The sequence below is a fragment of the Pan paniscus genome, chromosome 1 (assembly GCF_029289425.2).
Source record: "Pan paniscus chromosome 1, NHGRI_mPanPan1-v2.0_pri, whole genome shotgun sequence".
Taxonomy (NCBI): domain Eukaryota; kingdom Metazoa; phylum Chordata; class Mammalia; order Primates; family Hominidae; genus Pan; species Pan paniscus.
Window position 1 is genome coordinate 158,710,199 of NC_073249.2, and position 16,931 is coordinate 158,727,129.

The 16,931-nt window shown below is 42.4% G+C and overlaps 1 protein-coding gene across 3 annotated transcripts in view; it reads left to right on the top strand.

Annotated features, from left to right (window-relative positions):
* WLS (Wnt ligand secretion mediator) overlaps positions 1 to 16,931 on the top strand; it is a 134,066-nt gene that overhangs the window by 71,050 nt on the left and 46,085 nt on the right. For all 3 annotated transcript variants that reach the window (XM_014345668.4, XM_003807869.7, XM_063600435.1), the window contains exons 3-10: positions 2,243 to 2,367; positions 6,240 to 6,401; positions 7,848 to 7,984; positions 11,152 to 11,320; positions 12,845 to 12,942; positions 13,306 to 13,369; positions 15,485 to 15,628; positions 16,848 to 16,931. In XM_014345668.4, coding sequence (XP_014201154.1) covers positions 2,243 to 2,367; positions 6,240 to 6,401; positions 7,848 to 7,984; positions 11,152 to 11,320; positions 12,845 to 12,942; positions 13,306 to 13,369; positions 15,485 to 15,628; positions 16,848 to 16,931 — 983 coding nt within the window. The remainder of the gene's footprint in view (positions 1 to 2,242; positions 2,368 to 6,239; positions 6,402 to 7,847; positions 7,985 to 11,151; positions 11,321 to 12,844; positions 12,943 to 13,305; positions 13,370 to 15,484; positions 15,629 to 16,847) is intronic.

Sequence of the window (16,931 nt, forward strand, 5' to 3'; positions counted from 1 at the left end):
ACAAAGAATAAATAGGGCTTTTTCCTTTATCAGTCCCTTGGGCACAGAAGGTCCTGAACACCCTGCTCTACAATGTTGCATCAAGAGTTCAAACAACAAAATAAAAAATATTAAGAGGATATCCCCATCCTGTGACTTGAGTCCCTTAAGTCTACAGGGGCTGGTGACCTCTTTTTGCTAATAGGAAAATTACATTACTACAAAATGGGGAGAAAACTGTTTGCCTGTGGTAGACACCTGCTCGCATAGGATTGAAGACAGTAAAGGCTCCTGTACAGACAAGCATCTCTCACATCTGAACTGCATACTGAGTGGGCAAGTTGGTTGTAAGTTCAGTAAAAACCCTCTGATGCAAAAAAAAAAGTATTAAGTTTCACAAGCTGTTTGTACTCAAATACATTTTCTTAGTTTCAGATCCTCTGCTGTTTTATTGAGTGGAAAGTTGAGCTAAAAGGGTTCAAGAATAATAATGTTGCATTTCCTTATGTCTCAGGAAACACTTTTTATGGTAACTTGTCAGATTGTCTATGAACAAATCCACTTTTTTAGACATTGATTAAGTCTTCTTTTCTTCACGTGATATTTTATACAAGAGCACTTCAGATGTATTAGATGTGACTGATTTTAACAAATCCTATTAGATTTGTATCAACTAGTTACATGATCTATTCACAGTCTTTTGTGAATCATTGCCTTTTTGTTTGAAAAGATGGCCTCTTTTGAGCCTTTGTTTGGATACATTCCTGTTTTTGTGACAAAAGAAAAACTTTTAAATTGTCCCAAGCAGAAAAATAATGGCTATCAGAAGTATGTTTTGTTTCAGTGTGAGTTACTGTTACTGTATTTGTTTATTGTAAACGTGGACATTTAGCGTTCACTGCAGTTTTCAATAAAAAGTAATTAAAATTTGTTAAGTTCTGAAATTCAAGTACATCTCACTAATGTAAAAGTTCTCTACCTGAGATGTTTAAGGCAAGTGCGTTGTCAATTAGCCAATTTCCAACTCTTGTTACTACAGGGTTCTATCTGCCTATTCCATAACCAGACTCAAGAATGCTGACAATTACCTCATGTGATACAAAGTTTAATTGAAAACTCAAAACCTCACACAAGTCCATCATTATCAAGTCATGCCGTCCTTAAGATGTAATGGTGGGTTAGAGCTAAGTCAATTAGAAAAAAACAAAGTTGCTCAACTTTTAGAATTCTGATTTTAATTTACCCCAAAGCAAAATGACCTGGACCTGGTTCAAGGGAGGGAAGTGAACCTTGAAACTGTTTTGCCAATAACCTAACAAAATGATATTTACAAAGAAGTGTTGCAAAATAGTCCCATGAGTTAAGAACTTGAAGTTGATTTAATGGACCTTCTTTTTAAATAGAATTAAACCTTTATACTCAAAAAAAAAAAAAAAAAAGACTTCTCTGCTCTTGAACTTGCTCATCATAGTATAAAACAGACAAAATTAATAGGTGCAATGTTTTATTAATCTCATCTCCTTAATGAGTTCTGTGGCGAGTTTAACCCATTCGTGGTCCAGTCCACACATATGGAAGTATGTGTGAACATTCATTTGTGCAGTTATGTATTATTCCTGTCTGTGTATAAGTCTTTAATTTTGGAAAAACACTTTGCCTTTTACATTAACTTCATCCACAATATGAAGGGATTTTGACTTTTGGAAAAGTAGCAAATCCTATATTTGAGAACTTTCGGGAATAAGTTTGAGAAGGATGTTTTCAGACAGAGTGTGACCAGAGAAGAGCCCCAGAGAGACGTGTCTGAGAGGTGGTTGAAAAACTTGGTCATGTTTATCAGAGAGGAAAGAGAATGCAGGCAGATGTGGTATGGTTTTCAAGAACGTAAGGCACTTTTTATGGAAGAAGGAAGGACATCACCTTCCACGTGGCTTCTACAGGCAGACCTAGGACCCATGGTACAAGTTATGGGAGGATGAGGTCTGACCATTTGTGCTCCCTCAGAGGGAGTGAGGCCCCTGTCTCTGGAAGAGTTTAAATGGAGGCTCTTGACTCTGGCAGAGTGGACATGAGAGGGGACCCAGCATTTGGCTTAGACTTTCATCCTATGACTTCTAAGTCTTCAGGTTTGGAGTTTGATAGAAATTAATATTTCCCTTTTGTCTTGTTGGTTTCCATGTCAAAGCCTATAAGAATTTTTTGAGCTGTTTCTAAAATATCTTTCCAAAAGTCATTTCTGAAACGTGCATCCTTTCTCTTGCAGAAGAAAATGCAGAAGTCTCCATGGATGTTTCCCTGGCTTACCGTGATGACACGTTTGCTGAGTGGACTGAAATGGCCCATGAAAGAGTACCACGGAAACTCAAATGCACCTTCACATCTCCCAAGGTATGACCCCTTGCTGTCTAAGCCGACGGTTTTTATTTGGTTCTCAGGTATGTGGAAAGATTTGCTTACTTTTCATAGGTGTGTCCCTTCTTCACATGAGGACAGCTTTGGTAATACCTGCTCTGCGGAGCATTTTATTTCCTCTTCTCTCCTGCCACGGGCCTTTCCTAACTTTGCTTTTGCCAATTACTGTTAAGATTTCCTGCGAAATAGTAAAAACATGAGGTTGAAGCCTCTGAGTACCTTGCCCCAGCTTTAGCCATTTTTTTCCTAAAGAGGAGAAAGATTAGGTGGTTTTATCACTGACGGTGTGACCTCAGGTAAGCTTACATAATCTGTCTGAGCTTCAGTTTTTCTTCGGCAAGATGAGATAAGAGTACCTACCTTGGGAGTCTTTTTAAGGGCTAGATCAAGCTTGTCCAACTCTGCCTGCAGGCCGCACGCAGCCCAGGACGGCTTTGAATGTGGCCCAATGTAAATTCACTACTTTCTTAAAACATTATAAGTTCTTTTTGTGATTTTTTTTTTTTTTTAGCTCATCAGCTATTGTTAGTGTATTTTATGTGTGGCTCAAGACAATTCTCCTCCTTCCAGTTTGGCCCAGAGAAGCCAAAAGATTGGACACCCCTGGACTAGATGATACAATGACGTAGGCAGGATGACCTTATAATTTAACATCTTGTCTGGGACATATTTGAGAGTCAAAGCGGATATTAACCAGATGGGCCACTAGGAGAAAACATATAAACTAAGGCCCTCCATGGGTAAACCTAAGTACCCACTGCAGTGTTTTTTGAAACACTAGGGGAGTCTCCCTCCCCCAGGTTTCCTAGAACAAAGCTACAGAAAGTGTGTTCTGAGAACCAACAGTGGCAGCATCACCTGAGAGGTTTTAGGAAAGGCAGATTCCCAGGGAACACCCAGAACCTATTAAGTCAATGTCTCAGGGTGTAGGAGCAAGGAATCTGTGTTTTAACAGGCCTTCAGTTTATTACCTTAAACTCAATGAAGTTTGAGAGCCACTGTCCTAGACCCTCTGCTGAGTGCTAAATATAGGGCTGTCCCCCAGAGAAAGCCATTTGTAGGTAGAAATGAATGATAGACAAACTAGAGGAAGCAGGAGAGAGGAACAGCTAACATTTTCAGATCTTTGCATGCAACCAAGAAAATTAAAAACCTTTCTAGCTATCTCTGCAAGTTGACTGCATCTTTGAAATACTGGTTGAACATCTAAGCTAGATGGCTTTCGGATACAGAATTTTATCCATAGAAAAGGGAAAAGTCATTTCTCATTTATACACATGGAGGGCACTGAGTAGCGAGGGGGAGGGGTGTTTGCCTGCAACTGCTTCTTAATGCTTAATTATCTTTAGGATGTGTTGATCCCTTGCAAGAAAGATATTAAATCTTGAAAAGTGCGAAGGAAATGAATCATCAAGTCTCTGCTTTTTGATTGCAGTGAAATTTAGTCTTGAGTCTCAAGATTAAATGAGAAATTGCTTTAAAGCTTTTGAGTCCCTGGTGGATTGTGAAGTTAAAAAAAAAAAAAAGTCAAGTTGCCACCTGCTGTAATTTGTCCTAATGAGCCAGTCTCATGCTGGAGTTGGGGGAGAACTGGGGGTGGGGCAAAGGAAGGAGAGAGAGGAATCTTTCTTCTTAAATGCCCTAAATACTGGCAGAGGCAGGACTTTAGTGCGTGAAGAAAAGTCTCTAACAGGATACAACGAATTTGTCTCTGAGACAGGAAGGTTGAGCCAGTGTCCCAGATGCCAATGTGTCTCTTTTAATTTGAACTTAGGTAAATTTGTGTCAAGGGTGTCCATGTTACTCACTCAGTAGTGACAGGGAAGTGTGGGGCACCCAGAGACCCATGGTGGGGGATTAGAAGTGACCCTGGAGATCATCTTACTTAACTTTCTCACTTAGGAGGAAACTGAGGCCAAATGAGGCAGGGTGACCCAAGGTACCCAGCAAGGAACATGGTCAGGACTAGAATCAGCCTCCTGGCCTGGAGTTCAGGAGTCTTTATCACAGCACAATGCCTGCCTTTGGGCAGGGCCCATGTCCTTCTCCCAATTCTGCTAGTACTTTTGGGACCCTGGGCGAGACACACACCAGATGGAATTAGACTAAGTAGGTTTTGTTCCCTTCCGCCCTTAAGTTCTCAATTTCCATCAATAAAATAAGGCCCTAACTGGAAACAAATCAGAAAATACCCTCTTGCTGTTACCACAGAGGATAATCAGCCTCCTCACTACAGCTTAATCTGAGGGAGAATTAGAGCCTGCAGTGAACTTTTAGTAGTACCTGCAGACCCCCATCCTCCCTGATTTGAAAGCATAAGAGAGAAAGGAGTGGAGGGGAAAGAAAGATGATCTATATAGGAAGAATCATCTGACCTGCAGCTGAGGTTTGAAAAAGCAGCATTCTTTCTACAGAAGAATTTTTAAAAATCTCGCATGCCAACTCTAATCAACTGGTGTGTCTGACAAGAGCCGCTCACACCTTAGGGATAAAAACTGTTGACGACTGATTGGTTATGTGTGCCGTGGTGGGCAAGAGGAGGTAGAAGCACCTCCCCACCTCTACCTTGCCGTGTGTGTCTCTGTCTCTGTAGAAAGGTCTGTTTACTGCATTCTAAGCTCTGACTGTCCAGTAAGGAACCCTCCCCACCAGCCAAGATCTCAGAAGGGGCAGAGCCCCTTCCTAGGCCCTTCCTACACACTCTTAGACTATGGACTCTTTGTTATCTTCTTTCTTCTCACTTCTTCAGTGGATCTTTGCTCTGAAGATTTATGACAAATTATGGAGGTCTTGCAAATTCAGGCTTAGGAATGACAAATTAGATCTCCCCTATCACTTGATCAGGAGGTGCCAAGGAAACATTGAAGCTGACATAGAAACCCAACATTGATGGTAGACTCTCATCTTCTATATCAGGGAAAAGTCCCGGTCTGCTGAAGCTCATGCCTCTTTATGCTCATCTTTACCCCTGGCCCCCACCCCTCAGCAGGTACACAGCCGGGAGTCCTGGTGAGGTGGAGCAGAATTTAGTTTTCAAAAAAAAGCTGTCTCCCTACTGTCCAATTTCCCACCACCGTGCTCTGGGCAGTATCTCTTAAATTGTTTGGCACGAAGTCCAAGAGGCTTTCCTAGACACTGGGCTAAATTCTTATTTCATTAAAACTTCTATTCCCTTCTGCCATCTTGGACTGTTAGGAAGCACTGGAGGCAGAAAATTCTTAGTGGGTATCTCTGGCCACTAATCTTATTGTCTTCCTTTCTTCTGTTTCGACCTTCCCTAAATACCAAGGGCTCCTTGTGTCTTTTTTTTTTCCTGGCAAGTGAATAAAAAGAAGATATTTTCAGCTTCTTCTAGCTTCTCCCTCAGGCCAAAATCAGGAGAATAATTAGCCGTCATTAAAGAGTGTAACGATTCAGCAAGAGCTTCCACCTGAACGTTTAAGAAGCTGACTGTTCCACAGAGCCTTAGAGGACCCTGACAACACACTGCAGATAAAAACTCTTGTAGCCCTGGCAGACAAGATTCGTAAGATGTGAGGTTCTAATGAAGATTAAACAGCCTAGAAAGGTGTTAGGAGATAGAAGGAAGGTATCTCTGCTTTCTACCTAAAATTTCTGGTTCTACCTTGAATACGGCTGTTTTTTGTTGTTGTTGATGTTTGTTTTAGGTTGGGATAGCTGGGTAGACACCATGCCTCCAGTATGCCTTGTTACTCTGTACCTCTAAAGTGTACCTTTAAGCATTAGCTGCTTACAATTGATGTTATGTATGGGTCCAGGGTAACAGAATTCAGAGCCAGTCTATTGGAAATAGTGACCCTGCCTCAAACCCTCTGCTCTTTTTCCAGACTCCAGAGCATGAGGGCCGTTACTATGAATGTGATGTCCTTCCTTTCATGGAAATTGGGTCTGTGGCCCATAAGTTTTACCTTTTAAACATCCGGCTGCCTGTGAATGAGAAGAAGAAAATCAATGTGGGAATTGGGGAGATAAAGGATATCCGGTTGGTGGTAAGTGAATGTAATTGATCTTGACATGTGTATTGGAGGGGAACTCCATCTCACTCTTGGCACCTCTATGCCTCAACTGTCTCATCTGAGAAATGGGAATAATAACATACTCATGATGGCTGAGATCATAAAGTGAACTAATTTGTGTGAGAGATTACAGAAATGGGAAACAATGCAAGTATTGTGCCCACTTAAGATTTTAAATGGGCTTAAGATCACTTAAGATCATTACAATGATGATAAGATCATGAAATAGTCATGATTGCATAATGAATAACACTGAGATAAAAGTAAATTTTCTTTTTTATGTGTTTCACCTTGCAAGCACAAATGTTAAAAGGAATAGGGGTGGTTTAGGTTCTTTCCATCATATTTGTTTAATTGGGGAAAAGTTAGAACTTGCTGCAAGGAGGCCATTTCTTTTCAATCTCAACAAAGTCCCACAAGAATTGTGTAGAGACACAGAAAAGCATAATAACTACCTGTAATGTCCTACTATTTAGAGAAATAGTCACTGTTCAGGTTTTGATATATCTCCTTCCAGGCTTTTTTTTATACGTAGTAATTCCCTTACAAAAATTAGGATCATATTGAACTGACTTTTTTCCTTGCTTTCTTTATTTAATGGTATATGTAATATAAATTGGTGAATGTAATATAAATATACTTTCCAATATTGATTAGCATTTTATAGAATAGATTTACCTTAACACTTACCAATCTCAACATATTGACCATCTAGGATATCTGCAACTTTCTAATGAAAAGCTTACAAAAAAAAATTGATCATGTACTTAATCGTAATCTTAGCATAGGGAAAAAGCTCTTGTAGCCTTAGTAGACCAGATTAGTAAGATGTGAGGGTCGAATGAGGATTAAACGGCCAAGAGAGGTGTTAAGAGATAGAGGATATCTCTGCTTTTTACCTGAAATTTCTGGTTCTACCTCAAATGTGGCTTTTTTGGGGGGTACACTGTGGGGGTGGTAGCTGGGTAGATATCATACACCCTGTATGCCCTATTAATCCATACCTGCCCTATTAATCCGTACCTCTAAAGTGTATCTTTAGGTATTAGCATTTTAATATCAGTGGGATGAGTCCAAGGTAAGATAATTCGAAGTCTCTCGGAAATAGTGACCCTGCCCCAAAGCCCCATGTTCTTCTTTCAGACCCCAGAACATGAAAGCTGTTATTGTGAATGGGATGCCCTCTTTATTTCTCTGGTCTCAGGTCCATAGCACAGGGCTCTTTTAATATGTATTTCTATTATCTCTGAGGAGAGTCCAAGGGTGTATGAGGGCAGTACCTGCTATGAATGTGAAAGCTCTTGATCGTGAACATTTGCAGACGAGGTCTCCACTTACCTCTCCCACAAAAGCATTTGCTAGTAGAAGGAAATGCTAAGATAATATTCACCTTCAAAATTATCACTGGTCTCTGCCTAGGGGATCCACCAAAATGGAGGCTTCACCAAGGTGTGGTTTGCCATGAAGACCTTCCTTACGCCCAGCATCTTCATTATTATGGTGTGGTATTGGAGGAGGATCACCATGATGTCCCGACCCCCAGTGCTTCTGGAAAAGTAAGAGCTGGTTTTGGAGCGCTCTTCAGGAATACTGGCTTCTCATGATCTGCCAAGCTCTTGCTTTTGCTGGTGTCCAGTTCAAGCAGCCAGTGTGTGACTTAGGCCAGTGATTTGACCAGGAGTCATCCTGGACTCCTTTTTCTCCTGTAGCTTTCCTATGCAAGTTGTTATTAAGTAAATCCTCGGGATTCTACCTCTCTCACCTTTCTGGCTCTTTTTAATTAATTAATTTATTTTTTGGAGACAAGGTCTCACTCTGTTGTCCAGGCTGGAGTGCAGTGCTGGGATCTCAGCTTGCTGCAGCCTTGACTTTCCAGGCTCCAGTGGTCATCCCACCTCAGCCTCCCGGTAGCTAGAACCACAGGTGTATGCTTCCCAGCTAGTTTTTTGTATTTTTTGTAGAGACAGGGTTTCCCTATGTTGCCCAGGCTGATCTCGAAATCCTGAGCTCAAGTGATTTGCCCGCTTCAGCTTCCCAAAGTGCTGGGATTACAGGTGTGAGCCACCACACCCAGCTGACCTTTCTGGCTCTTTAACCTGTCTTTGCTCTTCAGGATATTCCGTGGTCAGAATCAGATACTTGTCTGTGTTGTAGTGAAGAAACTCCCCTAAGCCCAGCTCCTCTCACTTACAGAAAGACAGTGCTCCTGTAGATGTACCTACTTTCCCTCCACATCATTGACTTCTCCCTTTCTGCTGGATTCTTTCTATTAATATACAAACATGCCCTGCCATCTCCCATTCTTAGACAAAATTCTCCCATTTCCCACTTCCCCCTGAAGCCACATACCCTTTTTCTGCTCCTCTTTACAGCAATGCTTCTCAAAAACCTTGTGCATATGTCTTCTCCTCTGTTCTCTCTTGAGTCCTTTCCAGTCTGGATTCATCTCCACCACTCTACTAAAACTGCTTTTCACGGGATCACCAACAACCTTCATAGTCCAAATCCAAAGGTCATTTTTTATTCCTCACTTTTTTTTTATTCATCCCAGCATCTGACATAATTGATCAGTTTTTCTTCCCAGAGTCTCCTCTACCCTTCTGTTGGTCATTCTTCTTTGCTGACCAGCATTTAGATTCCATTCCTGTCTCCTTCCATCTTTCCAGACTCTTAGACTTTGGGACTGGGGCACCTGCTTTGGACCTCTTCTCTTTATTAGCTGTGCTTTCCCTAGGGGGGTGATCTCACCTACCTTTGTGGTCTGAAAAATCATCTATTCTCTGATGACTCTTAATCTGTATCTTTAGCCTCAGCCTCTCCCAACTCTGGACCCAAATATTCCAGCTCTTTACTTAATGTCTTCATTTGCATTGAAAATGTCACATGTACCAAGAACAACACTTGATTGTGTCCCATTTCCAACCTATTCCCTCCCAGGATCCCCATTTCAGTAAAAGGCAACTCCATCCTTTCAGTTGTTCAGACTGGAAATGTAGCAGTGAGTCATCCCGTATGTCTCTGTTTTTCACACTTCTCATCAACCTCACCAGGAAATCTCACCAATTCCACTGCTGCCACCCTAATCTAACTAACCCACCGTCGCTTCTCACCTGGATCAGTGGGAACAGCCTCGCAACCCCTTTCCTTGCTTCCACCACGTGCCTCCCTGCAGCCTATTCACAGGATAGCCAGGAGTGCCCCCTTTCAAGTGTTAATCAGATCCTGTCACCCCTCTGCTCAAAGCTCTCCACTGGCTTTTCATCTCCTTTGCCCTGACCTATAAGCCCCTTGATGATTGGGTGCCTTCCACCTCTGATCTTGTCACTTGTCCTCTCCACCACCCACCAGCCCCCTTTATTGTGCTCAAACCCACACCCCAGGGCCTTCACACCTGCTGATCTCTTCGTCTGTCCACCTTACGTAAAATCACATCCCCATTGCTCTCCACTCTCTTGCCTAGCTTTTTTTTTCATGATGCTCATTCTTCATTTATTTATTATCTTTTTCTTGTACTCCCTCTCTCACTCCATCTCTATGCAAGCATCACAAGAGCACAATCCTTGCTTTTCTTGTTCACAGTTATATTCCCAGCATCTTAGAATAGTGACTGACACATAGTAGGAGTTTAATAAATATTTTTTGAATGAATCATGTCACTCCATTGTTTAAACTTTTTATTGGATTCCAATAAAAAGTCTCTTCAAGATAAATTTCAGTTCTCCAGTGGGGTATGCAAGTTTCTTCATGAGCACAGCCCTCTTTGTTTCTCTGGTCTCATGTCCTGTCATTTCCTGATGTGCCACATGCAGATCCCCAAATGCAGCAGGTTCTTCCAGGCCTCTATGCCTCCATCCAGGCTCTGCCCTCTCCTCCAAACACCCTTTCCACTTCCCTCACCTTAACTCACAAGTCAGCTCCATTCCTGTCTGTGTCAAAGTCAGAAGTCCTGGTAGCAGCCCTCTATGCTTTAAAACTCTATGATGTTCCTGATCCTGATCTATTCAGTTGTCTCTTTATCTGGCTCCTCTACTAACTGTATCTCCCGTGAGTGAAAAAACAGGTCCTGTTCATTTAGGATTCCATAGTGCTAACACAATACCTGGTACATGATCTGTGCTTAATTAACATATGTGTTTCAAGGGGATGGAAAAAAATATGAATAAATCAGTGACTTAAGAATTATATTTTAGTAGAGAATTGGCAGTTCTTAGTGTGACAGGGGAAGAGTAAAATAAAAGCTAAACAAGCAGTCAAGAGAATTTACATTTCAAATGTGTTTGGAGTCATGTATTATTGAAACAAATATGCTTATATAATTCATAGTTGCTGAGGATATCACAATAATAACGAGTGTTCTTAATGATCAGATGAATGATAACCTGAATAGGTGAAAGAGGACAGTTGTACTCACTGAGGCCTGGGTGAGAAGGCAAGGGGACACAAACATTATAGGAAGCTCGCCATCTGCAGTGGTACCAAAGTAAAGTGTGGGGCATTAAGGAGGTCAGGTTCACTTCCATAGAAAGGTTGGTATAGCACTCCCTCATTCTGCAGCAGTGCCAACTACATAGGACATTTTGCATCTCTGTGCAGAAGAAATTGATCATATGGCTTCAGACCCAATAAGTAACATCTCATGTCTCAAAACTGAATTCGGGGAATTGTTTGAAAATCTGCCTTCCAGATGAATAAAGTGGCTGTCCTGATATTTTCTCACCATCAGAGTCATCTTTGCCCTTGGGATTTCCATGACCTTTATCAATATCCCAGTGGAATGGTTTTCCATCGGGTTTGACTGGACCTGGATGCTGCTGTTTGGTGACATCCGACAGGGCATCTTCTATGCGATGCTTCTGTCCTTCTGGATCATCTTCTGTGGCGAGCACATGATGGTAAGAGCCGCCGGGAGGGACAGACGTCTGTACCAGCTGCTCTGTGCAGGCTGCCAAGCTGACACCTGCCCCCCTTTGCCTCTAGTCAGCAGTGGGTGAGACAGAATAAACTAGTAGTTACAAGTGGGAACTCGAGGCAGACCCTCTGGTTCACATTCCTGCTTCACCACCTGCTGACCAGCTGAGTGGCTTTAGGCAAATGACATTATCACTCTGAATCTCAGGTCCCTCATCTATAAAATGGGATGTAAAGACCTAATGCATGGGGTTTTCGTGAGAATTAAATGACAGAATGTGGGTAACTTAAGATAAACACACACATTCTAATGATTAGTATTATTTCTTACCCTTGAGTTTGAGTTTCTTGTCTGCTGGCTTCTGCCCTGCTTGTCCTGTCCCCAGGAATACAGGTTAACCACCAGAGAATGTGGGCCTGGCTCTTTCCAGCTGGCAATGTGTCTAGGTGGCCTAGTAACCCCTATTACTCTGAAATACAGACCTTCCCGGTCTCCTCAGTTTGCACAGACACCAAATCATATTTCAAGAGGGATTGAAGGTACCATGGTTAAAAATAAGAATGGTGTCATCATCACATTGTGGCTAAGATGATATGCCAGCTGGAACTTGGTCTTCACGTCAGGCACATGGGCTTCACAGCAGAGTGGACTGTTTTTAAATTCCATTATGGCTCAATCATGAAAACCAGACCTCTGAAGTCCTGCTGCCCTTCCAGGAGAGCAGTGTGAGAGCAGAGAGATACTTCTTCCTACTGCTAAACTGTCTACATTAAGGGGTTTTCTCCGTGAGGCATCCTCCAGCAGAGATGCGCTGAGAATGAGGCCTCTCAGCAGCAGGGCGGGGGAGTGGATGGAACTTGGTCCAGCACCAGGAAGCCAGCCAAGGATTGTCCACAGGGAGCTGGTGTGGACTGACCTACCTGGGGTCCCGCCTGGAGGCTAAGATTATCTTTGCTTTCCCTTTTTTCTCATTCTACATTCCTTCCTTTTCTTTCTCTTGGTGTCTTTGTTTATCAAGGGGACTCATTCCTGGTTTTAATAAGGATGGGGAGAAAATATGCCTATTTTCCTCACTGTAAGAGACACACTTTACATATTTAAATGCTTTAATGTCTTTACTTTGTCTTCTGAGGATCAGTCACTTTTATAAACACAAGTTACAAGTCACGTAGAAATTTAATTCAGAATGAGTTATTTTGTGGACCACAAAATGTCCCCTGCCTGGGAGCCGAGGCCTTTCTTTGTGTTCCCATGGCATCCTGTTCTTATTACTCTCAGAGCCCTTATGGCTGGGCTTTGTCATGTTCTACGTATGTGCCAGACTCCCCCACAGAGGTGAGCTCCTGAAGAAGAGATTTTCATCTTCTTTGTTCTCATACCTAGAGTCTAGCATAGTGCTTGATACACAATAGGTGGTCAGCAAGTGTCCTTCGAATGCTGACTCCCCCATAGAATTGCTTGGTCTTCCTCTCCCCTCTATCTCCCTTCTCAATTTGGTTTTCCTCAGGATCAGCACGAGCGGAACCACATTGCAGGGTATTGGAAGCAAGTCGGACCCATTGCCGTTGGCTCCTTCTGCCTCTTCATATTTGACATGTGTGAGAGGTGAGCAAGTGTTTGTGGGACACTGAGCCAAACTGTGCATCACCACGCCCACTCCTGTCATTTTAGGAGGAGTGTTTGAAAAGGAGAATGGTGGTCGGGAACCTTTGGTTTGGAAGCACTGGACGTGGTCACATCCTCAGACAAGGTCTGGGATCAAATCAAAGGCACAGCTCTTTACAGTTGAAAAATATTTGGGCCGATGTATTCTACAAGCTTCATTTCTCTTTAGGATCTCTGTAATGTTTTTTAGCCTAAATACAGCCCTCACCCCTGCAGCTGAAAAGCTAAGAATATGTGAAAAGGAAAGTTCCCGTTGCCTTTGTATTAATTGTGTCTTGCCTTTCCATCTCATTTTCTTTGTAGAGGGGTACAACTCACGAATCCCTTCTACAGTATCTGGACTACAGACATTGGAACAGAGCTGGCCGTATCCTTCCTTGATGGGCTCAGGGTTTTATTTCTTCCCCTGGCCACCCAGTCCCCAAGATCATTTGCTAAGGCTCTGCTGATGCTCCCCATATGTACTCAGCCAGGGCTTTGATTCTCAGGCCAATCATAACAGCACAATTAAGGCTAATAAGAAGAATTACTGCTTGCTTTCAAGCCTGGGTGAGAGCAGGAAAAATGAGAAGGTCACAGCCTATCCTCACAGCAGAGGGATCCGAGTTGCTAGGCTTACTGCAGCCTGTCTGAATTATCTGTTATACACTGTTTCCTGCAGACTGAAGCATGACTAGCTTTTCCCTGGAGCCATGGAGGTTCATCTCTGGGCCCCTGTGGAAGAGCCTGTTTCTGAAACCGCCTATGTGTGAGACTTCTTAAGTGACCTTGGTGTGCTGGCAAATCACACTGCTGCTATTTATTCCTGAGACCAAGTGGAGATAAGGCTAAGGTGATTAGTTCCAGAGGAGTCGCCAAGGCTTCTGGTTGGTTGGCATAAATTCTAAGTGATCTTCATGAAGAAGTGACAGTCTTAGCTTATCCCTTTTAGGATGCTGGATTTAAATATTTTATCTTCCGGAATAGTATGTGAAATGCTCTTGGGAGAAAAAGACTCTGCTCTGGAGTGGAGAGAAAGGCTTGGGTTGTATTCTTCCTTGATGGCTCATATCTTGCCACGTGCTAGGGAATATCCTTTATCTTGCCATGATGTTTATATTGGTTTCTCAGTGTCACAAGAACATTGTGAGCAAACTAAATCAGTAGTATCATTTCCTCAAAGATGAGAGAGAAGCTCTACCCTTCCTCTGTTATGCCCCCACCAAATGTTAGCTGCACAACAAGAAGAATGTTTCTAATGTTAAATCTAGTTCAACTTTTTAAATTTTGTAGATAGGATGGAGTGAGTAAAATTTCAAGTCCTGCAGAAAATAACTATATTCCCTTCATTCCAGGATGATGTTCATTATAGGAAAGAAGGAGAAACTGCATTAGATATTATATTATTTAATGAAATATGCACGCCAAGTTCATACTTATTAAATGCTTTTAAAAATAGACAATTTGGGCCGGGTGTGGTGGCTCATCCCTGTAATCCCAGCTACTCGGGAGGCTGAGGCAGGAGAATCGCTTGAACCTGGGAGGAGGAGGTTGCGGTGAGCCAAGATTGTGCCATCGCACTCCAGCCTGGGCAACAAAAGCAAAACTCTGTCTCAAAAAAAAAAGGCAATTTGGGCAAAGTTGTAGCAGAAAGGGGTTGGAATCAGGTCATCTGCCTTCCAAGGCAGCTCACACTATCCTAAGACTTGGTGGTTCTCAGACTGGCTCTAATTGGCAGGTCAGTCTCCCTAGTGGGTCTCAAGTATACTGGCAGCAACCCAGACTCCCACCTGTGCCATGTGTCCTTGAATCCCCATTCTGTTGGACAAGATTTTCTGTGGTGACAGAAGATTGCAAATAGTCCCTCATCCCTGGTTTCACTTTAAGACTTTCAAGCCCATGCCCAGGTCCCCTGCACTGAGCCCCCACGTATCTCCTCTTCAATTATGCCAGAGTATCTCAATCGCATTCTTATAAAACTCCAAGGACTAGCCCAGTGGTTCCCAAACATAGTCATACTCGATGTCCTAGCCCTGGAATATCTGATTCCATATATCTAGGGAGGGACCTGGGGATCTACATTTGAACTCTTCTGGTGATTTTACTGTGGTTTTTCATCTGATCCATAGTGACGAATATATGCTTTATTAGTGCTTCTCAAATTTATTGTGTATACGGATCTCCTGGGGACCTGGTTAAAAGGTAGATTCTGATTCATTAGATCTAGGGTAGGGCCTAGATTCTTCATTTCTAACAAGCAAGACACCATTTCTTTTCTTACTTGGTTTAGAAAGCAATATTGAACACCTCCCTCTGTGGTACTAATGTGTCAAGAAACCTATCATTGGCATTAGAATATCAGGTTTTAATATTTTATCCCCTTGAAAATTTTCTACATATTTGGAGACAAAACAAGTATTGCCAACAGACCTGGGGAGAAGGGCCTGGACCCGCTCAACTTGGCCTTGGCTAGCCCGTTGTTTCCTTTACTGGACACTACCAGATGGCCTTCATCATCGTGGCTGGAATCTGCCTCTGCCTCTACTTCCTGTTTCTATGCTTCATGGTATTTCAGGTGTTTCGGAACATCAGTGGGAAGCAGTCCAGCCTGCCAGCTATGAGCAAAGTCCGGCGGCTACACTATGAGGTGGGCAGATTTCTTGGCTCGTTCTGGAACTGGTGCTTGCTTGATCTTTCCACTTGATGTGTAAACACACACACCCTGGAGATAGAAAGCCTTTACTTTGAAATACAAATTGAGAGATTCTCATGTAGGATCTCTGGGCAAAATTAGAGGCCAAATCTTACTCTGAGAAGCATCTAGCTGGCCTAAATCTTGGTGTTTTCTGTGGTACAAATGTGTTTCCATTTTCAGTAATGAGTAAACTTGTTCAGCCGGTTCTTCAGCTTGGTGATGGAATGTAGGTTACATACTAGCTGGGAGATTGGACTATGGCAGAATTGGGATTTTGTTGGGATGAGGCTTTAGTCAAAGTTCTGTCCCAGAATCAACCCTGTCCTGTAATTAAACAGGGTTTAGCCCACGTGATCTGATTTCCAGACTCTTAACAGGCCACATTCCCCTAAAATATCCAGCAGATGCTCAGACAGAGTTCAGTAATCTCTGTTTATAGATTATGTTCCTCATTCAAGAGAAACACTTAACATCCTCAAATCCCCAATGCAAGCAACACATCCTTGATTTATCAGGGATCCCCTGGGTTCATGCCTAAGTGGCTGTCCTTGGAGAAACAAGCCTAATTCCTGTATGAAAAGAGAAGCAGAAACTACAGAACCTCAGAGTTTTTATATGCAGTAGATCTGCACAGAAGAGCCCCTGAATAATAGGCCTCCCTCCCTGAAACACAGGTTCTCTTAAATCCTGCTCTTAGGAAACCACAGGCACTTTCTAAGGCTTGCCTGTCTCCAGAGCTGGAGTGACATGAGAAAATTCAACCAAATCCACTTCATGTTGATTAATATGCACATTTCTTTTTGTTCACTGGAGCAGAATTTTATTACAACCACAGAAAACTTGGATTTGGTAACTTTGAACCCTTGCAGAGAAGCATAACCAGCTTAGCAGGGAAATTAGCAGCCTCACGACGTGTTGTGAATATAATTTCCCAGGCTCTCGTATCGCTGCTTTATGAGTGATAAGAACATAGGAAATACTTGGCCCAAGAAATTTTCAGCCACACTCACCTCTGCAGAAGAAATATTACTATGGGAAACGATTTTACTGTCATTCTTAGGATTTGGTTTTACAGATTTCTTTAAAATTAAGCTTTTTATAGATTTACATAGTGAGAAAAGGATTGGTAGCTGATGGAGTGAGTATTAAACTACTCTTTCTTTTCTAATAGGGACTAATTTTTAGGTTCAAGTTCCTCATGCTTATCACCTTGGCCTGCGCTGCCATGACTGTCATCTTCTTCATCGTTAGTCAG